Source organism: Pimephales promelas, chromosome 3 (assembly GCF_988280905.1).
Source record: "Pimephales promelas chromosome 3, fPimPro1.hap1.1, whole genome shotgun sequence".
NCBI lineage: Eukaryota > Metazoa > Chordata > Actinopteri > Cypriniformes > Leuciscidae > Pimephales > Pimephales promelas.
In genome coordinates, this window is record NC_142771.1 from 15349478 (window position 1) to 15372204 (window position 22727).

Sequence of the window (22727 nt, forward strand, 5' to 3'; positions counted from 1 at the left end):
TCTCTCTCTCTCAAATATAGAAAAAAAATCATACTGACACCACACTTTTGATCAAGTGCTAACAAATTCAAAAAGGAAATAATTAGTCAGATTAAAATGTTTTATTTAACCAGCTTTGTTCGTTCATTTATTCGCATAAATATTGAGAAAGGAAAATCTAGAAAATTGAATTCCTCCTTCAACACTTGGTGCCATATTACAGAATTACCCAACACATATCACCGTGTGTTAGGTAAACATGCCAATTTCAGGCAGGCTTTCATTTTTACAACATTCATTCTTAGAATCTGATTTACTATGCTACAAAACAAAAATCGAATACGCAAAAACTAAAAAATATATACAGATGTATAAAAAGTAGGTTTCAGTAGGTAAGCAGCGACACCCATCCCCCATTCCGCCATGCAGTCTACATTCCACCTAGCTGCTAACGTGACTTCCAGTCGTTGATGTTAGGGGGCGCTCGCGAGCCGCCGACTGGTGCATTCACAGGCCGCTCGACAGATGCAATCAGACCAGATGGGAGGGGGAAGTGAGAAGGAAAAAGGAACTAGCTGAGCTGCCCTTTGTTTCTAGATTTGCCGAAGAATACGGGGAAGAGACCGGTGCGAATCTACACTGTAAGTCACGCTCTAAACACGGCACAATGTTTGTAGAACACATGACGTCATGGCGGACTTTTAAATTGTTACATTTTGGAACAGCGATAGAACGCGAGCAAGTTCTTTTTATCGCCGGTTTGGTTTGCTTGTGCTCCGATCAGTCCGACATTACAGTGCCAGAGCAGCGGCAGAATGAATGAATAAGTTTTGGGAATGTAACTCGAGCGGGGTACCGCGGGGTCAAGCGTACGGAAGGCGGGTTGGATCAATCATCTTTAAAAAGATGCTCGCGGTATTTATCTCTGTGCTCGAGTTGGATATCTCAAATTCTTTTTTTAAAGCACACACAGACAAGGAGAAGCACAGCATGGCCGACTGTAATCACACATACACACAAACCGGCCGTTTGCCCTTCTTTGTCTTTCCTTTTCTCTCTTGTTTATTATTTTCAAACCACTTAAAATAATATTTACAACGTATAAACTCAGTTCCAACGCACACACGCGTCTTGTGAAAACATATCAGGAATGTTTTAACCAGTTAAAAGTCGTTTTGTTTTATGTCTTTGGTTCTAATGGAGCTCTAATCTTCCTCTTGTTTTCCCTAACGTTATTTGTTTCACGTCCTCAAAAAGAAATCAAATAGTTATCGCTTTACCACTATTTCCGGTACGTTTGTGAAAGTTCCCACAACATTATATCGTGATTTATTATAATTTTGAAAACAAGTATTATTGAAGTTAATGAGATATTGTTAGCTAATGTTTAGCTGTTCAGTGTTAGCAGGTTGCTAATTCTTGTTAGCCTTTAGGGGTAAATTTGACGTTTATTCTTTTATCACTGTTTATTAAAACTGTGTTGATGTTTGTTTTGCACCAATATTTATAAGAAGTGTTCGTGAATATTTGGTTATTTTTTTATATAATAAATAAACACCCTGAAAGCTTGTTAACCGGCATATGCATTTAGTTACAATTAATTACCTCATTAAAGTTAGCAATTGTTTTGCAATATTTAGACCTCAGAATAAATTTTCAGCTGTTTCATATATGAAATCCTATTATGACAACCGGTATGAACGCACTTTATTTTATTATATAGTTAACATCGGGGCTTGTTGTCAATTTTGGCCCCAGTAAATATTTCTCAGGGTGGGTTGATTTGTGTCAGTGCTAAATTGTTTCTTTGCTACAAAAAACTATTGAGATTTTCCGTTGTTATTGCCAGTTATTAAAATGATACATTTTCGGCATGGCATTACAAGCTGACTGTTGTCTGTCTGAATGCGTCACGTCAGTAATGAAATTGTAATATTGTTGTTTTTTGACACAAATTCTCAAGTTTTCACTGCGAAAGAAAGGAAATCTGTGTAATTTTATGTTTATTTATTTAATTTATCTCATTTTATACTGCTGTAAGCTGTAGTTTATGGTCAAGTCTGATTTGTTGTAAGATATAATAGTCTTTTTAAGACTCTTGACATACATTGAGGCACAGATTAATTAACCCATTTTCTTGTCTTATTTCAAGGGCCTTCTTTTTGTAGCCATAACTGGATTGATCTGAAGTGCATGCGATATGGTGTAATGTGTTTTTACGGAAAATTAGCTTTTTATTAAGTGGTGGTTGGTTGCTAAATAAATGAGTATGAGCTTGTTGGAAATATTTTTATTTCTCCTTTCATTCCCATCATTATCATTAGCAATAATTGTTTTATACAGTATTTTGCTGTTTTTACGCTAGTTTTGCATGTTTAATGTGTTGTTTATCAAACTTATTTTCATTCCCAGGCCTTCTGAAAACAGATACAGAACACTGTTTTTCCACCTCTTACTACTTCCGGCTCTGCTGAGAGATGTCCACCCCTGACCCACCTATGGGTGGGACCCCTCGGCCTGGCCCTTCCCCGGGCCCTGGGCCGTCTCCAGGGGCCATGTTAGGGCCTAGTCCTGGACCCTCACCTGGCTCTGCCCATGGCATGATGGGCCCTAGCCCTGGGCCCCCCAACTCAGGACACCCGCTACCTCCACAGGGCCCCTCAGGTTACCCCCAGGACAACATGCACCAGATGCACAAGGTACTTCCAGCTTTTATCATTATGCATCTGAATCATTTGTAGTTTTGTTCCATGTTTCATTTATGCTGTTTGGTCCACATCATTGAGTCATTCATTCTTTATTTATTTTTTTTTTATTTGAAGCCCATGGAAGGCATGCACGATAAAGGCATTCCCGAAGATCAGCGCTACGCTCAAATGAAGGGTATGGGCATGAGACAGGGTGGGCACAGTGGCATGGGACCCCCACCCAGTCCTATGGACCAACACTCTCAAGGTATAGCTATCTATCTATTGTTCTGTCTGTTGGTCTTTTTATCTATCTGTCATTCTATTAATCTTTTTAACTCTATCTATGATAAGTCATGACAGAAGAAGAAAAAAATATTATAAGCAAGCAACAGACATGAGTGTTTTGTGTTTTCTGCAGCTCTGTAATGGTTGTCCACACGCCCACATTTTACATCTAATGGGTTGACATTTTTGTCCAGAAAATGACTTTTTATATTTTATTTAAAGTTTGCATTTATATTTTGTATAACTTTGTTATAATCTATTAATCTAATATCTTTGTATTTGCCTTAAAGAAAACATCACTGGTGTAATTGATCATACTTTTATCCCATCCCTAAGTATTAAACTTGTGTGTAACCTGTGCGTAACAGACATGAACCTCAAATTGGGATTAATGTACTATAATGCAATTCAGAATGCATTCCCAATTACATTAGCAGTGTATTGAAAAACATTCATTACTCAGCAGGGAATTATGTGAGGGCTAATATTTTTGGGGAAATCTAGCAGTAAAAGAAAAAAAACAATTAAATTTTCTTTAATTTTTTTCCAGGTTATCCCTCTCCTCTGGGTGGTTCTGATCATGCCCCCAGCCCGGTACCTTCTAACGGCCCTCCATCTGGCCCCATGATGCCTTCTGGTCCTGGTGCCGTCCCCATGGAGGGCGGTGACCCGCAGAACCGGGGCGTAGGTGCAGGTGGTGTTGCAGGTTCGGGACCCAGCGGAGGACCTCCAAACGCAGGTGGGCCTGGTGGACCTGGGGGACCCACTCCTTTCAACCAAAACCAGCTTCACCAGCTGCGGGCACAGATCATGGCCTATAAGATGCTGGCGCGTGGGCAGCCTCTACCTGACCACCTGCAGATGGCGGTGCAGGGAAAGCGGCCCATGCCAGGCATGCAGCAGGGGATGCCCAACATGCCCCCTGCTTCAGGACAAGGAGCAGGACCTCTTGGACCAGGTGGCCCTGTTCCTGGGGGACCCAACTACAATCGACCTCCTGGTAAGTTGACATTTTATAAAAAATGTCATAGTTCTCCAAAAATGCTGAAATAACCACCTACAGTCAGCCTACAGCGTGAAATTAAAGCAAACACTACCTACCATACCTTTAAGATTCTGTTATTTACAAATACTTTTTGTGAAGTATTTTAATATTTTGTTCTTTTTAAATAAGCTTTCAGTCTTTCAAAATGCAAAAAGTCTTCTTAACGGTCTAAGTGAAGTAAAACATAACAACTATTTCTTTGGTCTTAAAAAGTTTTGGACATGATTTTGTCAGATTCTTACAATTAATATATTTTAATCTTATTCCATTACAATTGTTAAAACAAATTTTTGGATGTTTCAGGAATGGTCGGTCCAAACATGCCTCCTCCAGGACCCTCTGGTGTTCCTCCAGGCCTTCAGGGACAACCCACCAATGGACCACCTAAATCTTGGCCTGAAGGTCAGTAAATTGTGAAAATTGTCCACAGTCACTACCAATAAGTTATTTAAATTTAGACTTTGTATTAGATTTGTATCTGGGAAAACTCATCAGCTATCAGGGTTGTATTAAAAAGTAATTTTTATATAAAAGTAATTACTGTTAAAAGAAGTCTCATAATTACGATGCATTTGTAATCCCAGGGCCCATGGTGAACGCTGCCGCCCCTGCAAGTGCCCCACAGAAGCTAATACCTCCTCAGCCCACGGGCCGCCCTTCTCCAGCACCGCCTTCAGTTCCTCCCGCTGCCTCTCCCGTCATGCCCCCTCAGACCCAGTCTCCGGGACAACCGGCCCAGCCGCCTATGGTCCTGCATCAGAAGCAGAACCGCATCACACCCATCCAGAAACCTCGGGGTCTTGACCCAGTGGAGATCCTCCAGGAGAGAGAGTACAGGTGAGATGAGGGTATCCTGATGAAATGGCAAATATTGACGTTTTAGAGTAAAACACACTTATTAAATTCAATTCTGGGAACACCACCACGTTAACTGGTTTCACTAACATTTGATGATGTTGTGTCCATCGGTCAGGTTGCAAGCTCGTATTGCTCATCGCATTCAGGACCTGGAGAACCTTCCAGGCTCTCTGGCTGGAGACTTGAGGACCAAAGCCAACATTGAGCTCAAGGCACTTAGGCTGCTGAACTTTCAGAGACAGGTATGACTTGCATTATATGATTTAGGGATGTGCCCGAAACCAAATAAATACCTAATTCGGAAAGGCACGGATTATGACTAATGCATTCTACAGATTGGATGGAAAAATACCTTTGAATGCTTTTGTGTTTTATATAGTTGGGTTATTATATAGCATATAATTTGCATATAAATGGCATCAGGGAGCCTCTATCAATATGCAGGGTATTAAATGCTTCCGTAGGGTATGCAGGGTATTAAAACACGTATGAATGGGCATGTGTTTTCTGTATTAAGGGAGTGCATATTTTACAAGATAAGATAATTAGGGGCTTTCGCATCGCATACTTCTGGGAAATAATAACCATCAGGGTGGTGTCCCATAGGAACGTTTTTCTGTTGCATTCACACCGCCAGTAGGAACACTCTGAAGTGACGTAAGCCGCACTCGTTGCTGTGACTTTTATTTTGACGGCGCTGAAAACGTCAGAACCTGAGCAAACAAACAGTGCTCGCATATCTCTGTTTTTTTTTTAGTTTACAATCTGTCTAATATGTTATTAGACAGAACTGTTATACAAAGATAGTAGACAGTATATGAAAAGGCACTAGGGTTTTCCGTGCGGTTGCTGTCCAGTGTTGTTAGCTGAGCAGAAACACTTAATCATGTTTTGCTTGGTTTCTCCTCAGCATAAAGTTTAAGAGGTCCATATATCACTGTTTTCCAAATTTTTATAGTGAATTTCTGGAGTAAATATTAAAGGCTATAGACCCCTTTTGCGCCGACGTCACAGTTACGTCACGGCGCTAGCTGGAGGCAAAACAAAGTGAAAACTGGAGGCGGCCAATGCAAACCAGCACAGATTCGGCTTCATAATAAGGAGCTTAAATTACTTTTATTATTTTTAAATGGCATCTTATTGTGTTGTTTGGTGCAAGTAACAATGAAAAATGAATATGCTGTATCTGGATTTTATATTTCTAGAAAATATTCACATGATTAAAATCACACTAAATTAGTTCCTCCAAAGGAGTTCATAGAACTAAAAATCGTTCCTAGTTCTTGCGATGCGAACACGCCGACACCCGGGTACTTTCGGCAATAGGTCTAGGAACTATAAAAAGGTTCCTCCGGTGCGAAAGCCCCCATTATATAAATTCGAACTAAAAATTATTCAAACATGATTTCCCGGGAAATCTCACATCTCAATAATTATAATGCTCTGGAAAGTGGTTGTAATTGAGTTCAGCCAAGTCCTGCCTGATTTGAGTGTTTGCCAACACAGCTCCGGCAGGAAGTCGTAGTGTGCATGCGGCGCGATACGGCCCTGGAGACCGCGCTGAATGGCAAGGCCTACAAGCGCAGCAAGAGACAGTCCCTGCGTGAAGCTCGCATCACTGAGAAACTGGAGAAACAGCAGAAGATCGAGCAGGAACGCAAGCGGCGACAGAAACATCAGGTACGAGACTGTTCTGGCTTGTTCTTTTAGAGTTCAGTCATGAGACTGTTTTACAAAAGATATGTACAAAGTAATGTTTTAAATGTGACCCGATTCACAAATGACAAAAGAGAGTGTTTGTGACGGAACCGCCTGTTCTTTATTGCATTTGTAGGAATATCTCAACAGCATCCTGCAGCATGCTAAAGACTTCAAGGAATACCATCGCTCCATCACCGCAAAGATGCAGAAAGTGACCAAAGCTGTCGCCACGTACCATGCCAACACTGAGAGAGAGCAGAAGAAGGAGAACGAGCGTATCGAGAAGGAGAGAATGAGAAGGCTGATGGTGAGACTTCCCATATTCTCTTGAAATAAGAAATGTTTTTTTTGATTTGACGTCAACTAAACTTCAAACACAAAATGAAAGCGTTTTTTTTTTCCTGAACAAATGTCTAAGAAAAGTATGTTTTGTGTGTGTGTTTCTCCCAGGCTGAAGATGAAGAGGGTTACAGGAAGCTGATCGATCAGAAGAAAGACAAACGTCTGGCTTACTTGCTGCAGCAGACGGACGAGTACGTGGCCAACCTCACCGAGCTCGTCAGAGCTCACAAAGCTGTCCAGGCCCTCAAAGACAAGAAGAAGAAGAAAAAGAAGAAGAAGGTGAGTGGATTAAATGGAATCTAAATGGAGTTGTCCTTGTTTTTCCGGTAGTGTGTGTGAGATCTTTCTGTCTGCTTTTCTCCTCACAGAAGCCGGAGAACGCAGAGGGTGTTCCTGCTCTTGGTCCAGATGGAGAGGTGAGATCTTAAAATTGGCATATTTAAACAATCTTGGGTATATCATATTCATGTATCATATTTAAAGTGATGAGATGTGTATATTTATATGTTTTTGTCTCCCATTGTAGCCTCTGGATGAGACCAGTCAAATGAGTGATTTACCGGTGAAGGTGATTCACGTGGACAGTGGGAAGATTCTCACCGGCATGGACGCTCCTAAAGCTGGACAGCTGGAGACTTGGCTGGAGGTTAATCCAGGGTGAGTGAGAAACACTTTGGGCATCTCTTTCAAAATAGTGTCTGCTAATGAAAAGGGTTGGAGTAGCACATCACAACAATTTTGTCCCTAATGTAGTATTTATGTTTTCTAAAGCAGCAGGTTTGTTTGAATGTTATTTTGTCGATTTTCTGTAGGTACGAGGTTGCCCCGCGGTCAGATAGTGAAGATAGTGGCTCAGAGGAGGATGAGGTTTGTCTGTTCTTCATCTCTCATATCTGGATGTTTAGCATCTCTTGAGCAACACACTAATTTCTGAAAGGGCTTTAAATGCATTTAAAGAGAACTTGTGTGTGTGTGTGTGTGATCACAGCCTTGAGCTGTCGGCAAGTAGTCCATCATCAGACTAAGATTAATGGCCATTTACCCTGAGATACTGCTGCCATGACCTGATACAGATAGCAAATGTTTGTCTTTATGCACATTTTAACCTTCTGATACTGATGTCCAATACAGTAGGCTGGTTATTTAAAAGCCATTTTAACAATTCACAATACATTCCATAACCTCACTTTAATTAGATGTATGATCACAAATTAATTATATTATCGCAACATTTGAAACAATCTATTAAACGATCATAACCTATTTATTTAATTAATTATATTTATAAACCCAAATTATATACAATAAAAATATGGGTAAAATTAATTAAATGGATTATGAAATGTATAAAATATAAAACTACTGCATGACCACATAAATAATTTTTCAAAAAGTATAATTTTTACATAATTATAAAAAAGTCATTTATGTGCTTTTTTAGTTTTACATTTATACATTTCATAACCATTATTTATAATCTCAAAATATATACAATTTGAAAAAAAAATTATTATAAAAAGCATCTAGGTATATCAGCATTTATGTTTAAATTATTAGAGTTGAATACATATCTTTTTATTGTATTAATGCACCATTGTATTTTCTCCTTGAAGGATGAGGAGGAGGAGCATCAACCCTCTCAGGCTCCAACAGAGGAGAAAAAGATCATTCCAGATCCAGACTGTGAGGATGTGTCTGAGGTGGACGTCCAGCACATCATTGAGTATGTTATTGGCTTAATGCTGGCTTTTTATTTCATACAAATGGGTTCATGTCTGACCCCTCCCATGGTCCTTTTGTAATTCTTTTTTTTTTATCCCTTTATTTTCATTTTCTTCAAGACAACATGCATGTACAATGCCACCAAAACAGTAACTATACATGAATATGACTAATACTTTCTAAGCATTGTACATGCTACATTGAGCTGGTACTTATAGCTTTTAAATTAAACACACCTTCACCCACAATATTGCAATGATTGTAGAAGGTGTCTTCAAGTGCAAATGGGCAAAGAGTGAACATCAGTCTTTTATCCTGGTGAACGGCAACAACAGAAATTAAAATAATGTATTATATCAGACCGTTCAATTAAAGGAAATGAGAAACGCACATAAAACTTGTTCAGTCCACCTGTAAGAATTTTCTTATTGGTTCCCAAATGGAAAATGGATAATTTGTCTTTTAATATAAATCTCAGTTCTTCCAAGTGCAACATATTTCCCAGTTCCCTTGCCCACATCTCAAAAGTGGGGACATAATCTGCTTTCCACATTTGTAAAATAAGTCTTTTTCCCAGCATCATACACAGCGAAATAGCCTGTGTCTGATATTTATTACAAAAAAGCATTCTGTCTGCTCCTAAAAGTCCAGTTTAAGCGGCTCAGGCTCCAAATCAATAGAATTTGCTTCCGAAATAATTTTATACATTCCCAAAATGGCTGAATTTTACTACATGACCATAAGAAATGAAACAGTGTGCCCTCCGGACATTTTACAATTAAAATTAATCGTGGGATAAATTTTATAATGAATAATGAAGCCTATGAATTACCTTGAACTGAATCAAATTGTGTCTAGCATTCAGAGAACATGTATGTTTCTCAAGCACTCATCCCACATGTTTTCATGAATGTTAAAACCAATTTCCCCCTCCGTCATATTTTATTTTTTGTGTTATTGTCCACATTTTCTATCTGTAATTTGTAAAAGTGACACGCTACCACTCATAACAGGGTGTACATTAACAATAGGCTTTATGCACAACTTACTTCCGCATTCTCTGTAAAACAGGTCGCATCGCTTCCGGTCCAGGTCTTTTGTATGTGCTTCATGAATTTTTTTGCGGTTTTACTCAAGATAACTTAAAAGGAGCGAGCAAAGATTAGCATAACCAATATCCCTCACATGTGCAGATTGATATTTAAACGTTTTATATTTTTTATTATTCACAGTAAGATATTATATTTTAGATATTTATTATATCTAATTTATATTATATTTAAATATATATATATTATATTTTAGACACGTTTAGATATTTAAATGGAATAAAACGGCAGTAACAAAGTGAACTAGGTAGGTTAGCTGATTACCTTAAATATCCATAGATATCGTAGTCAGTTCAGTGACGCACGGCATAAAGCCTATTCTCTCTAAAGTGGGGTTCAAATTCAAAACTTCAAAGTTTGGAACGTGCTTTCTAACAAAGTCTCTAACTTGCTAATAAGATCCTGATTTGTTTCCATTGAAAAAAAAGAGCTTATAGTGTCCTTTTGTAATTGTCATAATGGTGTACATAAATAAGATCCCTCTCTCTCGCAGGCATGCCAAGCAGGATGTTGACGATGAATATGGTAGCGCAGCGTTCGCTCGCGGCCTTCAGTCTTACTACGCCGTGGCTCACGCCGTCACAGAGAAGGTGGACAGACAGTCGAGCCTGCTAATCAACGGACAGCTCAAACAGTACCAGGTACACGCATACAGGCCAATCAAACTGCAAACACACCTTGATGACCTAAGTGAACGGCTGAGATTAGATAAATGGCAACTACTGAAGTTCTTCCATCTGTCCTGTCTGCAGATCAAAGGTCTCGAGTGGCTGGTGTCTCTGTATAACAATAACTTGAATGGCATCTTAGCTGATGAAATGGGTTTGGGGAAAACCATCCAGACTATCGCACTCATCACCTACCTCATGGAGTACAAACGCCTCAACGGACCCTTCCTCATTATCGTCCCCCTCTCGTGAGTCACTTTTCACACTCTAAACTAGGGCTATTCACTTGGCTTAATGCCCAGCTGCACTACTTAATGAACTTCAGCCAGCTCCTTGGCCGTTTCTCAATACCAAGTACGCAGACTTCGGACTTGCGTCCTTGGTAGTTCAGACTTGCAAGTTCGACTCCGGAGAACGAACTCCCGAGGATGTGAGGAGTCCGGTTCTTCTGCAAATGGAACAGAGCGTACTTGATCGCGTCACTCAGCACGCTCTACTCTATATTTTAGGCAACAATAAAACGATATTTGCTACAACTCTGCATCTTTTCGTCAACAATAAGACGAAATAGGTTATAAAACACCCCTCTGACTCTTCATTAACAAAAAACAACATAGCCTATAATAGCCTAATGGCCATGTGGTTCAGGCAACGTGATTCTTCACTGCATATATTATAACAAAATGAACATGATCTTTTTGTTTTCATTTTAAAAATATGAAACATTGGATTTTTATTGACATTTATCAAACAGAGACAGGGTTATGTCATTTTATTTTATTGTTCATATAGTTAAGACAATATAAAAAAAAAATAGCCATGAAACCTTAAAAACTATTTTTTTTTTTTTTTGCGCCATGGAACAAATTATAGTTTAATGAGACCAAAGATAGACTTATACACAAGACGAGTTATACGTCAAGGTTTATCCACTAGACTAGAGAGATCAGAGCCGGCGGCAAACGTCAGAAGCACTAGCCGAGGATAAGCTGTTCCAGTCGGGGTTGATCTCGCTGAGTGTCCGCTGAAGGCTTGGATGTCAGAACTCCGAAAACGTCAGATGCATTTTACAATATAGGCGCTATCTTTATAAATAAAGTACAGATTTGAGATTTAAACAACCACATTCTCGCCTGAAACACTCTTAAAATTACATTTCATGACTCAATAACAGTAGTATTTTGATATTTCGCGGATTTTCTCCTCTCCTATTGACGTTTGCTGGTTGGTGCGAGGTGCATTCTGGGTTACCTGGCTATCTCAAGTCCACACAAGTCACCTCTCGATGCATCCTCGGTAAACGGGGCGGATCAAGAACACATCCGGGGATTTGAGGTGGACTTGGCTAGATGCGAACTTTGAATTGGAACAGTACTTCGGCAGCGACTGATGACGTTTCACAAGTCCACAAGAACACAAGTACAGACAAGTACGCATATTGAGAAACGGCCCTTGTTTCCTGTCTGCCTTTATTGGCCAAATTGATTAATTCAGGTGTGTCTGATTGTTGTTGCCATGACTACTGAGGTCAAGCACACCTGAATTAATCAATTTGACCAATAATGGCAGACAGGAAACAAGGAGCTGGCTGAAGTTCAGGAAGTAGTGCAGCTGGGCATTAAGCCCATTAGCTTCATTCGAGGGCTGGATTATCAAATCAAAAAGTTGAGGTGGATTGGTTTGGGTGTTTAGCTTATTTATTGAAACATAAGTTTCAATAAAGTATTGTATTTACTTCTGGTACCCAACAGTATGCAGATATATAAGACCATAAGAAATAAAAACTTGACAATTATTTTTCTTATGAGCTATTGGTAAGAATTAATTAATATATAACTATTATAGGCTTAAATGAAAATATTGTGACAGTGAGACTTGATAAACACAGATAACCTACTACCACTGTAAAAAAAAAAGCCTAAACACAGGTAAAATCTATACGCACACCTTCACAAGGACATCATTTCATAAGAAAATGAATTTATATTCCTCTACCCTCCTATCTAATGTAATATAAATAACTACTTTTAAATCAGATGAACAGTCAAATCCTTGAGTAATTAGTGATTTGTAAGAGAGATGTGTCAAATTTGAAACATTTCCCACTGGTTATCGCCGTTTAATAATGTAAACTAGTGAAACAACTGAAAATAGAGCTATTTGTTGTTACTGTACTGACTGAGAAACCACTTTAGATGATTCAGTTACAGAATCCGAACGAATCTGGATGGTTTCATACCGTAATGCAAGTACGTTTGGCCAATTCATGGAAAAGAAAGAATCAAACTAAAAGAATGATTCATTCACGAAGGATTGGCATCGCTGGTTCAGTTGACAGAAATCGGCATAATAATAACTGATGAAATATTTACACGGAAAATGTTTCTCAGGTCAGGCGGAGTCCCCATGGGACGCTCAGTGCGTATAGCCGTTCAGCTGCCGGTGTCAAAAAAAGAAAAGAAAATAATAAACCAAATTACTTTTCTGAAGACCTTTTTATATGAATTATCCTTTTGGGCTGAACACATCTGTAATTATACTCTTTGCAAGAACAAACTTAAACCCTCTTTTTTGCCATTTTTGTATTATTGGTCTATTATATTTGGAAACATTTCAACAGAAATCATTACAGTAATATTTGTTTTTTTCTCTTGTAGGACTCTGTCGAACTGGGTGTACGAGTTTGATAAGTGGGCTCCATCTGTGGTGAAAATTTCTTACAAGGTAGTTATTTGATACATTTATATAGTACTATTTAAATATTGAATATTTAAAAACAATTTTAACTGGTTTTCCAATAATGAATGCAAAATAAACCGAACTAAAATCCATAGAGAATATTACCGGATCAACAACTCATTTTCTTTGCTTGTTTTCGTCTTAGGGCTCTCCTGCTGCTCGCCGCGCTTTCCTTCCCATTTTGCGCAGCGGCAAGTTCAATGTGCTAGTCACCACTTACGAGTACATCATCAAAGACAAGCAAGTGCTGGCCAAGGTACAGACCTGCCGATTTAAGTTATCATTGTCACCCATTTACTTTTTTTTGCAAAGCATTTTGACCTTGTTCAGTTCGTAATGATTCTCTCTGTTTCTCTCAGCTCCGCTGGAAGTACATGATAGTGGACGAAGGTCACCGTATGAAGAACCACCACTGTAAACTGACTCAGGTGTTGAACACGCACTACCTGGCGCCCAGGCGTGTGCTGCTCACCGGCACGCCGCTGCAGAACAAGCTGCCGGAGCTGTGGGCGCTGCTCAACTTCCTGCTGCCCACCATCTTCAAGAGCTGCAGCACCTTCGAGCAGTGGTTCAACGCTCCGTTCGCCATGACTGGAGAGAAGGTAAGCTGATTTAAAATCCAGACGCTTGAGAAGTTTTAGTAGGTGCAGAGGCGGACAGAGTACATAGCTTTAATACTTGAGTAAAAGTACAGATACCCCTTGCTAAATTTTACTCAAGTACAAGTAAAAGTACTACAATCAGATGTGTACTTGAGTAAAAGTACTAAAGTACTTGTTTTTAAAAGTACTTGAGTATCAAGAGTACATTTTCTAAATATTGCATTACAACTGCCACAGTGCTTACATTTATGAACAGAAACGTCCTACATGGAGTTATGAAAAATGTTAAAGTTATACCTTGGAGAATGTAAAGGGAATTGAAAGTAAAATCAAGTCATATTCATCTTTTTACCATGTTGCTTAATTTAACATTTAAGAAAATTCAGAAAATTGAAATAGTCTGGCGAGGTGGGGCCACGGGCTGGCACATTCCCGGGATGGACCTGCTGCGTGTCTTCATCCATTGGTTTCGTCCATGGTTTGGTCTCTTATCTAAATCTGACCATGGAGTTGACTTTGGCAGAAAGCTGAAGGCGATTGCTGATAGGTTGTCCCAATCAGTGGCAGCTGCACAATCCAATCACGTTTAAGAGGGAAACAACAATTTGAGGGTTTCCGAGATTTTTCTTATTTCCTTTTTTTTTTATAGAAGTAGTTACGCTTTACTCACGGTTATGGATAGAAATGTATTGGAGTAAAGAGTACAATATTTCCCTCTCAAATATACTTGAGTAAAGTCATGAGTACTCCCCAAAAATGATACTTGAGTAAAGTACAGATCCCTCAAAATTGTACTTAAGTACTGTACTCAAGTAAATGTACTCCGATACTGTCCGGCTCTGGGTAGGTGTACTAGCACATTTGGACTGGATACAACAAATTTTACCTCTGTTTTTGTGTCATCTTGCTCTGTAAACGTAGTTGTACAATGTTATGTTTTAAAGGTGGACCTGAATGAAGAAGAGACCATTCTGATCATCCGTCGTCTGCACAAAGTGCTCCGCCCCTTCCTGCTCAGGAGACTCAAGAAGGAAGTGGAGGCCCAACTGCCTGAAAAGGTTTGTTTTTGTGCTTGCAAACTATTTGGATAAAACAAATCTATTTTTCATTCTTTAAACTCTCTATTTGTTTGTCATGAAATGCCATGTTTTTTCCCCTTTTCATCCCTCCTTAATCAAAGGAAGTGTCAAGTGATATTAAACATGTTTAATGCAAGAAACTGTAAACATTTACATTATTCCAGGCATATTTTCCACACAGATTTCTTTACTAAATCAACACAGAACATTTATTTTGTTTCTATGCACCAATATGAAAATGCAAAGCAATATCTATCTACATACACTACTGTTTAAAAGTTGTTTTCAAAATGATTTTGAAAGTTTTCCATGCTCACCATGGTTGTATTTGTGAAAATACAGTAAAAAAAAAAAGACTTTCCATTTTATTATGTTATTTTATTCCTGTGTGAAATTGTCAAAGCTGACTTTCAGGATCTTTACTCCAGTCTTCAGTATCACATGATCCTTCAGAAATCATTTCTAATATGATGATTAATGCATAAGAAACATTTTCTTTCATGATTCTTTGAAAAATTACTTTTGATCAATTTGTTTCTTTACAAAAAAAACCAAAACATTTTAAAAGGTAGTAAATATTTTTATAAAAACATTTTAATATTTTCTATATGACATACATTTATTATACATCTTGAATATATATATATATATATATATTTTTTATTTCGCATTTCATCTTTCTTTTTTTTATGGAAAGCACTTTGGTTCACCTTGAGTGTTGTAAAGGGCTATAAATAAATATTGAATTACTTTGAATTAATACACAAGAAATGCCACATAGAGCCTACTATTAATTGATTCACTGATAACTAAATGGCATGTTTGCTACAGAAGCTTCTTTTTCATGTTAAAATGTGAATTTGTCTGTTTCCTTGCGTTCAGGTGGAATATGTGATCAAGTGCGACATGTCGGCTCTACAGAGAGTGTTGTACAGGCACATGCAGGCTAAAGGAGTCTTGCTCACCGATGGCTCTGAGAAAGACAAGAAGGTGAGCAGAGGGGATTCACGCCGAGAATGTGTGTGGAACGTTCAGTGCGTCTTTCTGAATTGGTCTAATATCCATCTACCTGTTACAGGGTAAAGGAGGCACTAAGACTCTGATGAACACCATTATGCAGTTGAGGAAGATTTGTAACCACCCGTACATGTTCCAGCACATTGAGGTAATCATTTGTTTTTCAGTCTTTTTCATCCTTATCTTCTGGATTTGTTGCACCTGGTTTGACATGTTTTGTTGTCTGTTTTGCAGGAGTCTTTCTCGGAGCACTTGGGCTTCACTGGAGGCATTGTTCAGGGGTATGTAGAGCACTTCCCGGTTATGGAAAGGTTAATAACCTTGCATTCTCGTTGGTTTTATCTGTGATTTTACCATATCCTGTATCACCTCACTCTTTAGACTTGATTTGTACCGTGCCTCTGGTAAGTTTGAGCTGCTAGACCGTATCCTGCCGAAGCTCCGCGCCACCAACCACAAAGTGCTGCTCTTCTGTCAGATGACCTCGCTCATGACCATCATGGAGGACTACTTCGCCTTCCGCAACTTCAAATACCTGCGCCTGGACGGTGAGTCGACTTTGACCAGGTTCTCATAGAATGAAGACTTTTTAGTTTTAATAGTTCATTAAGGATTATCAGTCAAGTCATAATCATGCTGACATCTTTCTTTTGTCCTTGTAGGAACCACTAAGGCTGAAGATCGTGGCATGTTGCTGAAGAACTTTAATGATCCTTCCTTTAATTATTTCATCTTCCTGCTGAGTACCAGAGCAGGAGGTCTGGGGCTGAACTTGCAGTCTGCTGACACTGTTATCATCTTTGACAGCGACTGGAACCCTCACCAGGTACAAAACTGTCCCTTGAAATATTTAGTCATGTTTATTAAGAGGGGAAGCTCTTAATGTCCACTGACTCCTACTCACTTTATTAAAGACAGAATAATTAGACGGAATAATCATTAGTAACAAATCTTTAGAATAGGTTCATTGTCGATTATATATAAATTGTCGAATACTTTGTATGGAATTGTATCATTTGGATCTTCAGAATCATTGTAGAATAAATTGTATGAATGTAATTTTAAGTTATAATCTTTAGTATAAAATCATTGTGGAACAGAATCTTTGGAATCAGTAGTAAAGAATCTTTAGAATAATTCATTGTTGAATAGAATCTTCAGTGTAGAATAGAATTTATAATTGAATATTAATTTGTAAAAATATATATACTTAGATTCATTGCAGAATTTAATCTTTAGTATAACATTTTGGAGTAGAATCTTTAGAATCATTTGAATAGCATCACTGTAAAATAGAATCTTCAGAATCCGTTGTAAATGATCTTTAGAATAGATTCATTGTTGAATAGAATCTTCTGTCTAGAATTATTGTACAATATAATCTTTAGGATTATTGGAATAGTAGAATAGAATATATCATTGAATGTTAATTTATATATATGTTTTACAATATTCATTGTGGAATAGAATAATTTGAATGGCATCACTGTAAAATAGAATATCTAATTAATTGTAGAATGAAATGTATAAGAGAATGTTAATTTATGGACATACTAATGTTCATTTGTTAATTTGTGTTCATTCATAATACATTGTTAATTTTTCAACTTGAAAAGTTAAAAATTAAGTTTATGGAGTTAACATCACCCTCAATTATATTGTAATAATGCTTCAAATATTTTACATTGCTTATTGTTGAGTGTTCCCATTTAAGCTTTAGTCGATTCTGTGTAAAAGACTCAATACATTTATATACAAAGTTGTTCACTAGAATCTTTGGAGTCTCTGTATTGTTATACTATTGAATTCCGCAATATTTTACGTCTCCGATCGCCTCTCTTTGTTTCCTCATAGGATCTGCAAGCCCAGGATCGCGCCCATCGTATCGGGCAGCAGAATGAGGTGCGTGTGCTGCGTCTGTGTACCGTGAACAGCGTGGAAGAGAAGATCCTGGCCGCTGCCAAATACAAACTGAACGTGGACCAGAAGGTCATCCAGGCCGGAATGTTCGACCAGAAATCCTCCAGCCATGAGCGCAGGGCTTTCCTGCAGGCCATCCTGGAGCACGAAGAGCAGGATGAGGTACGGACACTCATTTATCATGGACCATTTCAGTGTCCTGTCAACAGGCTCCGTTTTCGGTAGCTGACGTTTACTCTCTCATATCTCAGGAGGAAGATGAAGTTCCCGATGACGAGACCGTTAATCAGATGATCGCTAGAAGCGAGGAAGAGTTCGATCACTTCATGGTCAGGAGTGCTACTTGTTTTCGTTTAACTTTTGTCAACTTGACGCTCTTTGTTTTGTTTGACTTTGTTATTCCAATTCTTCCTAATTTTATTTCGACCAGCGCATGGATCTCGACCGGCGTCGTGAAGAGGCTCGTAACCCGAAGCGCAAACCCCGGCTGATGGAGGAGGATGAGCTGCCCACCTGGATCATGAAGGATGATGCGGAGGTGGAGAGGCTCACCTGCGAAGAAGAGGAGGAGAAGATGTTCGGCCGCGGCTCCCGTCAGAGGAAGGAGGTGGACTACAGCGACTCCCTCACGGAGAAACAGTGGCTGAAGGTGAATGAGGAATCACAACATGTATACACTATTGGGATATTGAGAAACACCCAGTGTGTTGATTCTTTTGTTGTAAAATGTCAAGCGTATTGACCTATTTTACTGCTTCTCAGGCCATCGAGGAAGGCACCCTTGATGAGATTGAGGAGGAGGTGCGCCACAAGAAAACGACCCGCAAGAGGAAGCGTGACCGTGACCTCGACCTTCCAGGCCCAGCCACGCCCAGCTCCAGTGGGCGGAGCAGAGATAAAGACGACGACAGTAAGAAGCAGAAGAAACGCGGCCGTCCTCCTGCCGAAAAACTCTCTCCCAACCCTGCCACGCTCACCAAGAAGATGAAGAAGACTGTGGATGCCGTTATCAAATACAAGGATGGGTTAGTCACAGTCATGTTCCCGTCTCAGTTAGAATCATTAACAAGCCGGTCAATTTGAGCCGCATATTTCATGGTTTTCAAGGCAGCTTCATAGAATTAAAGAAAATTTTGTAATTTTTGTCTCTCAACTACCCTCTAAGGTTATTTTCATATGCATTTATGAATTTTGGTAGATGGTTTAATCTGAAGAAATTTATACTGCTTTGTAAATTTACTTTTTTTTTTAAAAATCAGTTCATGCATTTTAACTTTGCTGGGAATCTAACCCATGATCTTGGCTTTGTGAGTGTTCATCTCTACTGTTGGCATTTAAAATGTTCCTAATATTGTTCTGGGAGTCCCTAACAACAGTTTTACATGAGTGCAATGACAAACACTTTTGTTGTCTTATAATATGCATTTATTTTTACCTGATTTGCTCACCGACTCCCAAATGATTCATACAACGACTCATTTTTCCAAACCACTCCTTTGCGTGACGATAATCGGCGGTGATTGGTCAGATGACCCAGTCAGCTATTGTTTGTTAGACCAACCGACTCATAAACATATTGATAAAGCACTGCGGTACTACAAGACTCTCTATTCTTAACTCCAATACAGCGACAAACATTTCACATTTAAAAAAATTGACATTGGAGACCTAGAAGCTGCGCTGAGCGTAACTTACAGACACACACACACGTGCACGCACATACTTATTGCACCTTCCCTCCTTGCACCCCAACGCTACAAAACCCATAAAAGCAACAATTATTAATAATACTTACAGGTTGTGATTCGGAGGAGGAAGCTTATCCATATACACTGGGTACTGAGACCTCCTTCGGGAACAACCGGCTTGCGAATCCACATTTGAATTCATTTATGTTTTTGAATGATTCGTCATTAAAATGATGAGAACACAAGGTTTGGGCTATACTGTTGTGGTATCGTTCCAAATATGATCTCTAACCACTGATTCTTCACATGCTCGTCCCTGGAAAATGAAAATAAAGTGGCTGAACTGTCTTTGCATCGTAGAACACAGCGTCTTCTCGACATGATGCGATTCAGCTGAAGTATTTGAATGTGTAGACTTCAAGTTTACACTTCCGTCTGATGAGGCCAATATGCTTATGTTTCGTATCTACGTCACTACGAAACAGCTAATGACCTGTTTCAAAAACAATTCATTTCATAGACTCAGAGTCGACTCTCACTTTTGAAAGACAATAACTTTAAATACGGTGCACTTTCAGATATAAATCTTTGCAGGATGTTTTCATTCCCTTAGAGCTATATTCCACACTACATGAACAGTCATTTTCAAAAATCCATGATAGGTGAAAGAAAGCACGTAAAAAAGGGGCATTCCAGACTTCTTGCAAAATTACATTTTGTGAAAGTGTTTAAAAAGTTATGGTTGTGTGTGAACCTAATTTTAAGGGTTTAAATTTTTTGTGTGAATTATGTTAAACCCTATTATATTATATTATCCATAATGATTAAACCTTGTAGGGTTTAGACAAACAGCCTAACAAAAATACATGCAGTGTTTCCATACTTTTTTTTAAAAGAGATTTTTTTATGCTTTAATTGGTGTCATTTAGATAATATTTTGTAATATTGTTTTGTCACTGTATTTCTCAACAGCAATGGTAGGCAACTGAGTGAGGTGTTTATTCAACTACCGTCTCGTAAAGAGCTGCCGGAATATTACGAACTCATTCGCAAACCTGTGGACTTCAGGAAGATTAAGGTTTGTCAACTATTCGTTTAATTGATTCATTTAAAGTTTGTTTGTTTTTTTTACTTAAACTTTGTTTAGTCCTTGTAAATGCTTTGGCTGGTTCATAAACACCCATTGAAATACATTAACTAAATCTTAATAGGTAATTTATAATGATATATTAGTAAATAAAGATTCAAGTGTTGAATCCTGTTCTCTGTTGTGTACAGGAGCGCATCAGGAGCCACAAGTACCGCAGTCTGAACGACCTGGAGAAAGACGTCATGCTGCTTTGCCAGAACGCTCAGACCTTCAACCTGGAGGGATCACTGGTAATATTCATCATCCTTGTTGTTAAATTAATTGCACTAATGGATCAGTTTGTAGTTCGTAGGGCATCTTTAAAGTTATTTTTAGGACTATTTAGATGTTTTTGCATCATGACTTTGACAATTAGGTTCACTTTCTCCCTTCACTTTATGCTAAATATATCTAAGATATAGCTACTATTGTAGTGTTTATTATTTTTATATATATTTTTTTATTTTAAAGATATATTCATTTTGTTTAATTTTTGTAAATGTCTGTATAGTTTTTTTTTCTCATTTCAGTTTGTTTTAACTTGTTGAAAATAACGCTAGTAGCTTGTTAGACATACTTCATTTAGCTGATTTCGATATGAAATATTATATTTCAGATCTACGAGGACTCTATCGTGCTGCAGTCTGTGTTCACCAGCGTGCGGCAGAAGATCGAGAAAGAAGTAGAGAGCGAGGGAGAAGAGAGTGAGGAGGAAGAGGACGAGGTAGACGAAGGATCGGAGTCTGAATGTAAGTATCGATGTAACTGTAATTCATTTTTGTGAAATTCAACTATTTTCGAAGCAGAGTATCATGCATGTACAACTGAGATATAATTGAAGTGAGTACATTATTAACACGCATAACGCATGTATGTGTTTTAGCTCGTTCTGTGAAGGTGAAGATAAAGCTGAGTCGAAAGGACAAGGTGGAGAGAGGGAAGGGAAGACGCCGAACTGGACGCAGCTCGCGCCCTAAACCTGTCGTTAGCGACGATGAGAGTGAGGACGACCAGGAAGAGGTACTTATGAATTATGAATATTGAACTTAAAGAGAGAGTTCATTCAATCCTTATGCCATCCCCACCCAATGTGTATGACACATTATCTTTCTTCAGATAAATGCAAACAAAGATTTTTAGGAAAATAATCCATGACTGTGAGTCTAAATAATGCAAGTGATTCAGTGCTGCTCGTTTTACACTTTAAAATTGGTGGTTCAATGGCCTTGTTTACTTGGTTGATCGGATCACAAGTAGACGTTAGAGCTGTATTCCACACCATATGAACAGTCATTTTTAAAAATAGGGGCTCTTTAAGATATTACCCTCTTGTTGTTCTCTTATGCTAATTGTTTTTCAATTGTTTCGTACAGGAGCATTCGGCTAGTGGCAGCGAAGAGGATTAAACCTCCTTCAGGACCAATTTATGTCTCTCACTCACTTCTGCAACAGATGCCCTCTCCTGAAGGGCCTAGTTTTACCCTTTTTTTAGAGAGAGGACACTGGTTAAAAGAGAAAATGACACTATAAAAAGCAGAAAAGAAGAACGCCCCTCCATTTGCATATTTAAGCAGACAATATCAATTTATGTATAGCAAGACAGTTTACGGACTGAGCTTTTGTCTTTTCTTTCCATATTTGTTTTTATGATTTTTCACAAGGACGTGACATAAGATATTTGACAGACTTACTCAGTGGACCGGTAAAAGTGGATCATGTTTCAATGTCTTCTTGATTTTAGCCGCGTTTTGAACGTCACCCCTTCATCCCCCATCCCAGAACGCATGTTGTTTGTGGAAAACGCAGCCAGTTAGTTCTTTCCGTTTTTCTCTTGATTTCTCTGTTTAAATTAAGATTGCAAACAGGATAAAAGGTACTTCCTCCTTGTCAGGAGAAATGGGGGAGAATAGGGTGTAGGATTCTGTACTGTCAGTGTCACTGGATTTCCAAAATGCACAATAAAAGCGTCTCAGAAATACTTGATGCTTCACAGTTGTTTTGCACACTGGTCAAAACTGGTAAACTGCATATAGTTGTGAGTAGAGATTGACCAATTCATAGTTTTCATCTGATGTCACACACTTTTTGGGAATGCCCTCCATTGCCTCCCAGTTATTTGTACAAAAAATGTAGTATGGCACAGGCAGTGCCAGT

General features: G+C 38.6%; 1 protein-coding gene across 1 annotated transcript; it reads left to right on the forward strand.

Moving 5' to 3' along the window:
- The first annotated feature begins 468 nt into the window (after positions 1-468).
- smarca4a (SWI/SNF related BAF chromatin remodeling complex subunit ATPase 4a) lies at positions 469-22551 on the forward strand. The gene is made up of 34 exons (XM_039686151.2): positions 469-620; positions 2392-2678; positions 2802-2934; positions 3505-3954; positions 4303-4401; positions 4584-4836; positions 4973-5099; positions 6364-6537; positions 6692-6865; positions 7009-7179; positions 7269-7316; positions 7427-7557; positions 7713-7767; positions 8514-8623; positions 10225-10372; positions 10484-10647; positions 13057-13123; positions 13284-13394; positions 13498-13740; positions 14685-14798; positions 15702-15809; positions 15898-15984; positions 16071-16117; positions 16218-16384; positions 16499-16662; positions 17691-17918; positions 18008-18085; positions 18187-18405; positions 18519-18781; positions 20417-20522; positions 20723-20824; positions 21190-21322; positions 21457-21593; positions 21947-22551. Exons 2-34 carry the CDS (start codon positions 2457-2459, stop codon positions 21977-21979), a joined length of 4866 nt encoding a protein of 1621 aa, XP_039542085.2. The 5' UTR covers positions 469-620; positions 2392-2456; the 3' UTR covers positions 21980-22551.
- The last annotated feature ends 176 nt before the right edge of the window (positions 22552-22727 follow it).

Excerpts from the sequence above, each read along its gene's own strand:
- smarca4a (XM_039686151.2), top strand. The coding sequence starts at position 2,457 with ATGTCCACCCCTGACCCACCTATGGGTGGGACCCCTCGGCCTGGCCCT. Across the intron at positions 7,768-8,513 it reads GTGGCTCAGAGGAGGATGAG|GATGAGGAGGAGGAGCATCA; the intron begins GTTTGTCTGTTC and ends TTCTCCTTGAAG. Across the intron at positions 13,741-14,684 it reads TCGCCATGACTGGAGAGAAG|GTGGACCTGAATGAAGAAGA; the intron begins GTAAGCTGATTT and ends TATGTTTTAAAG.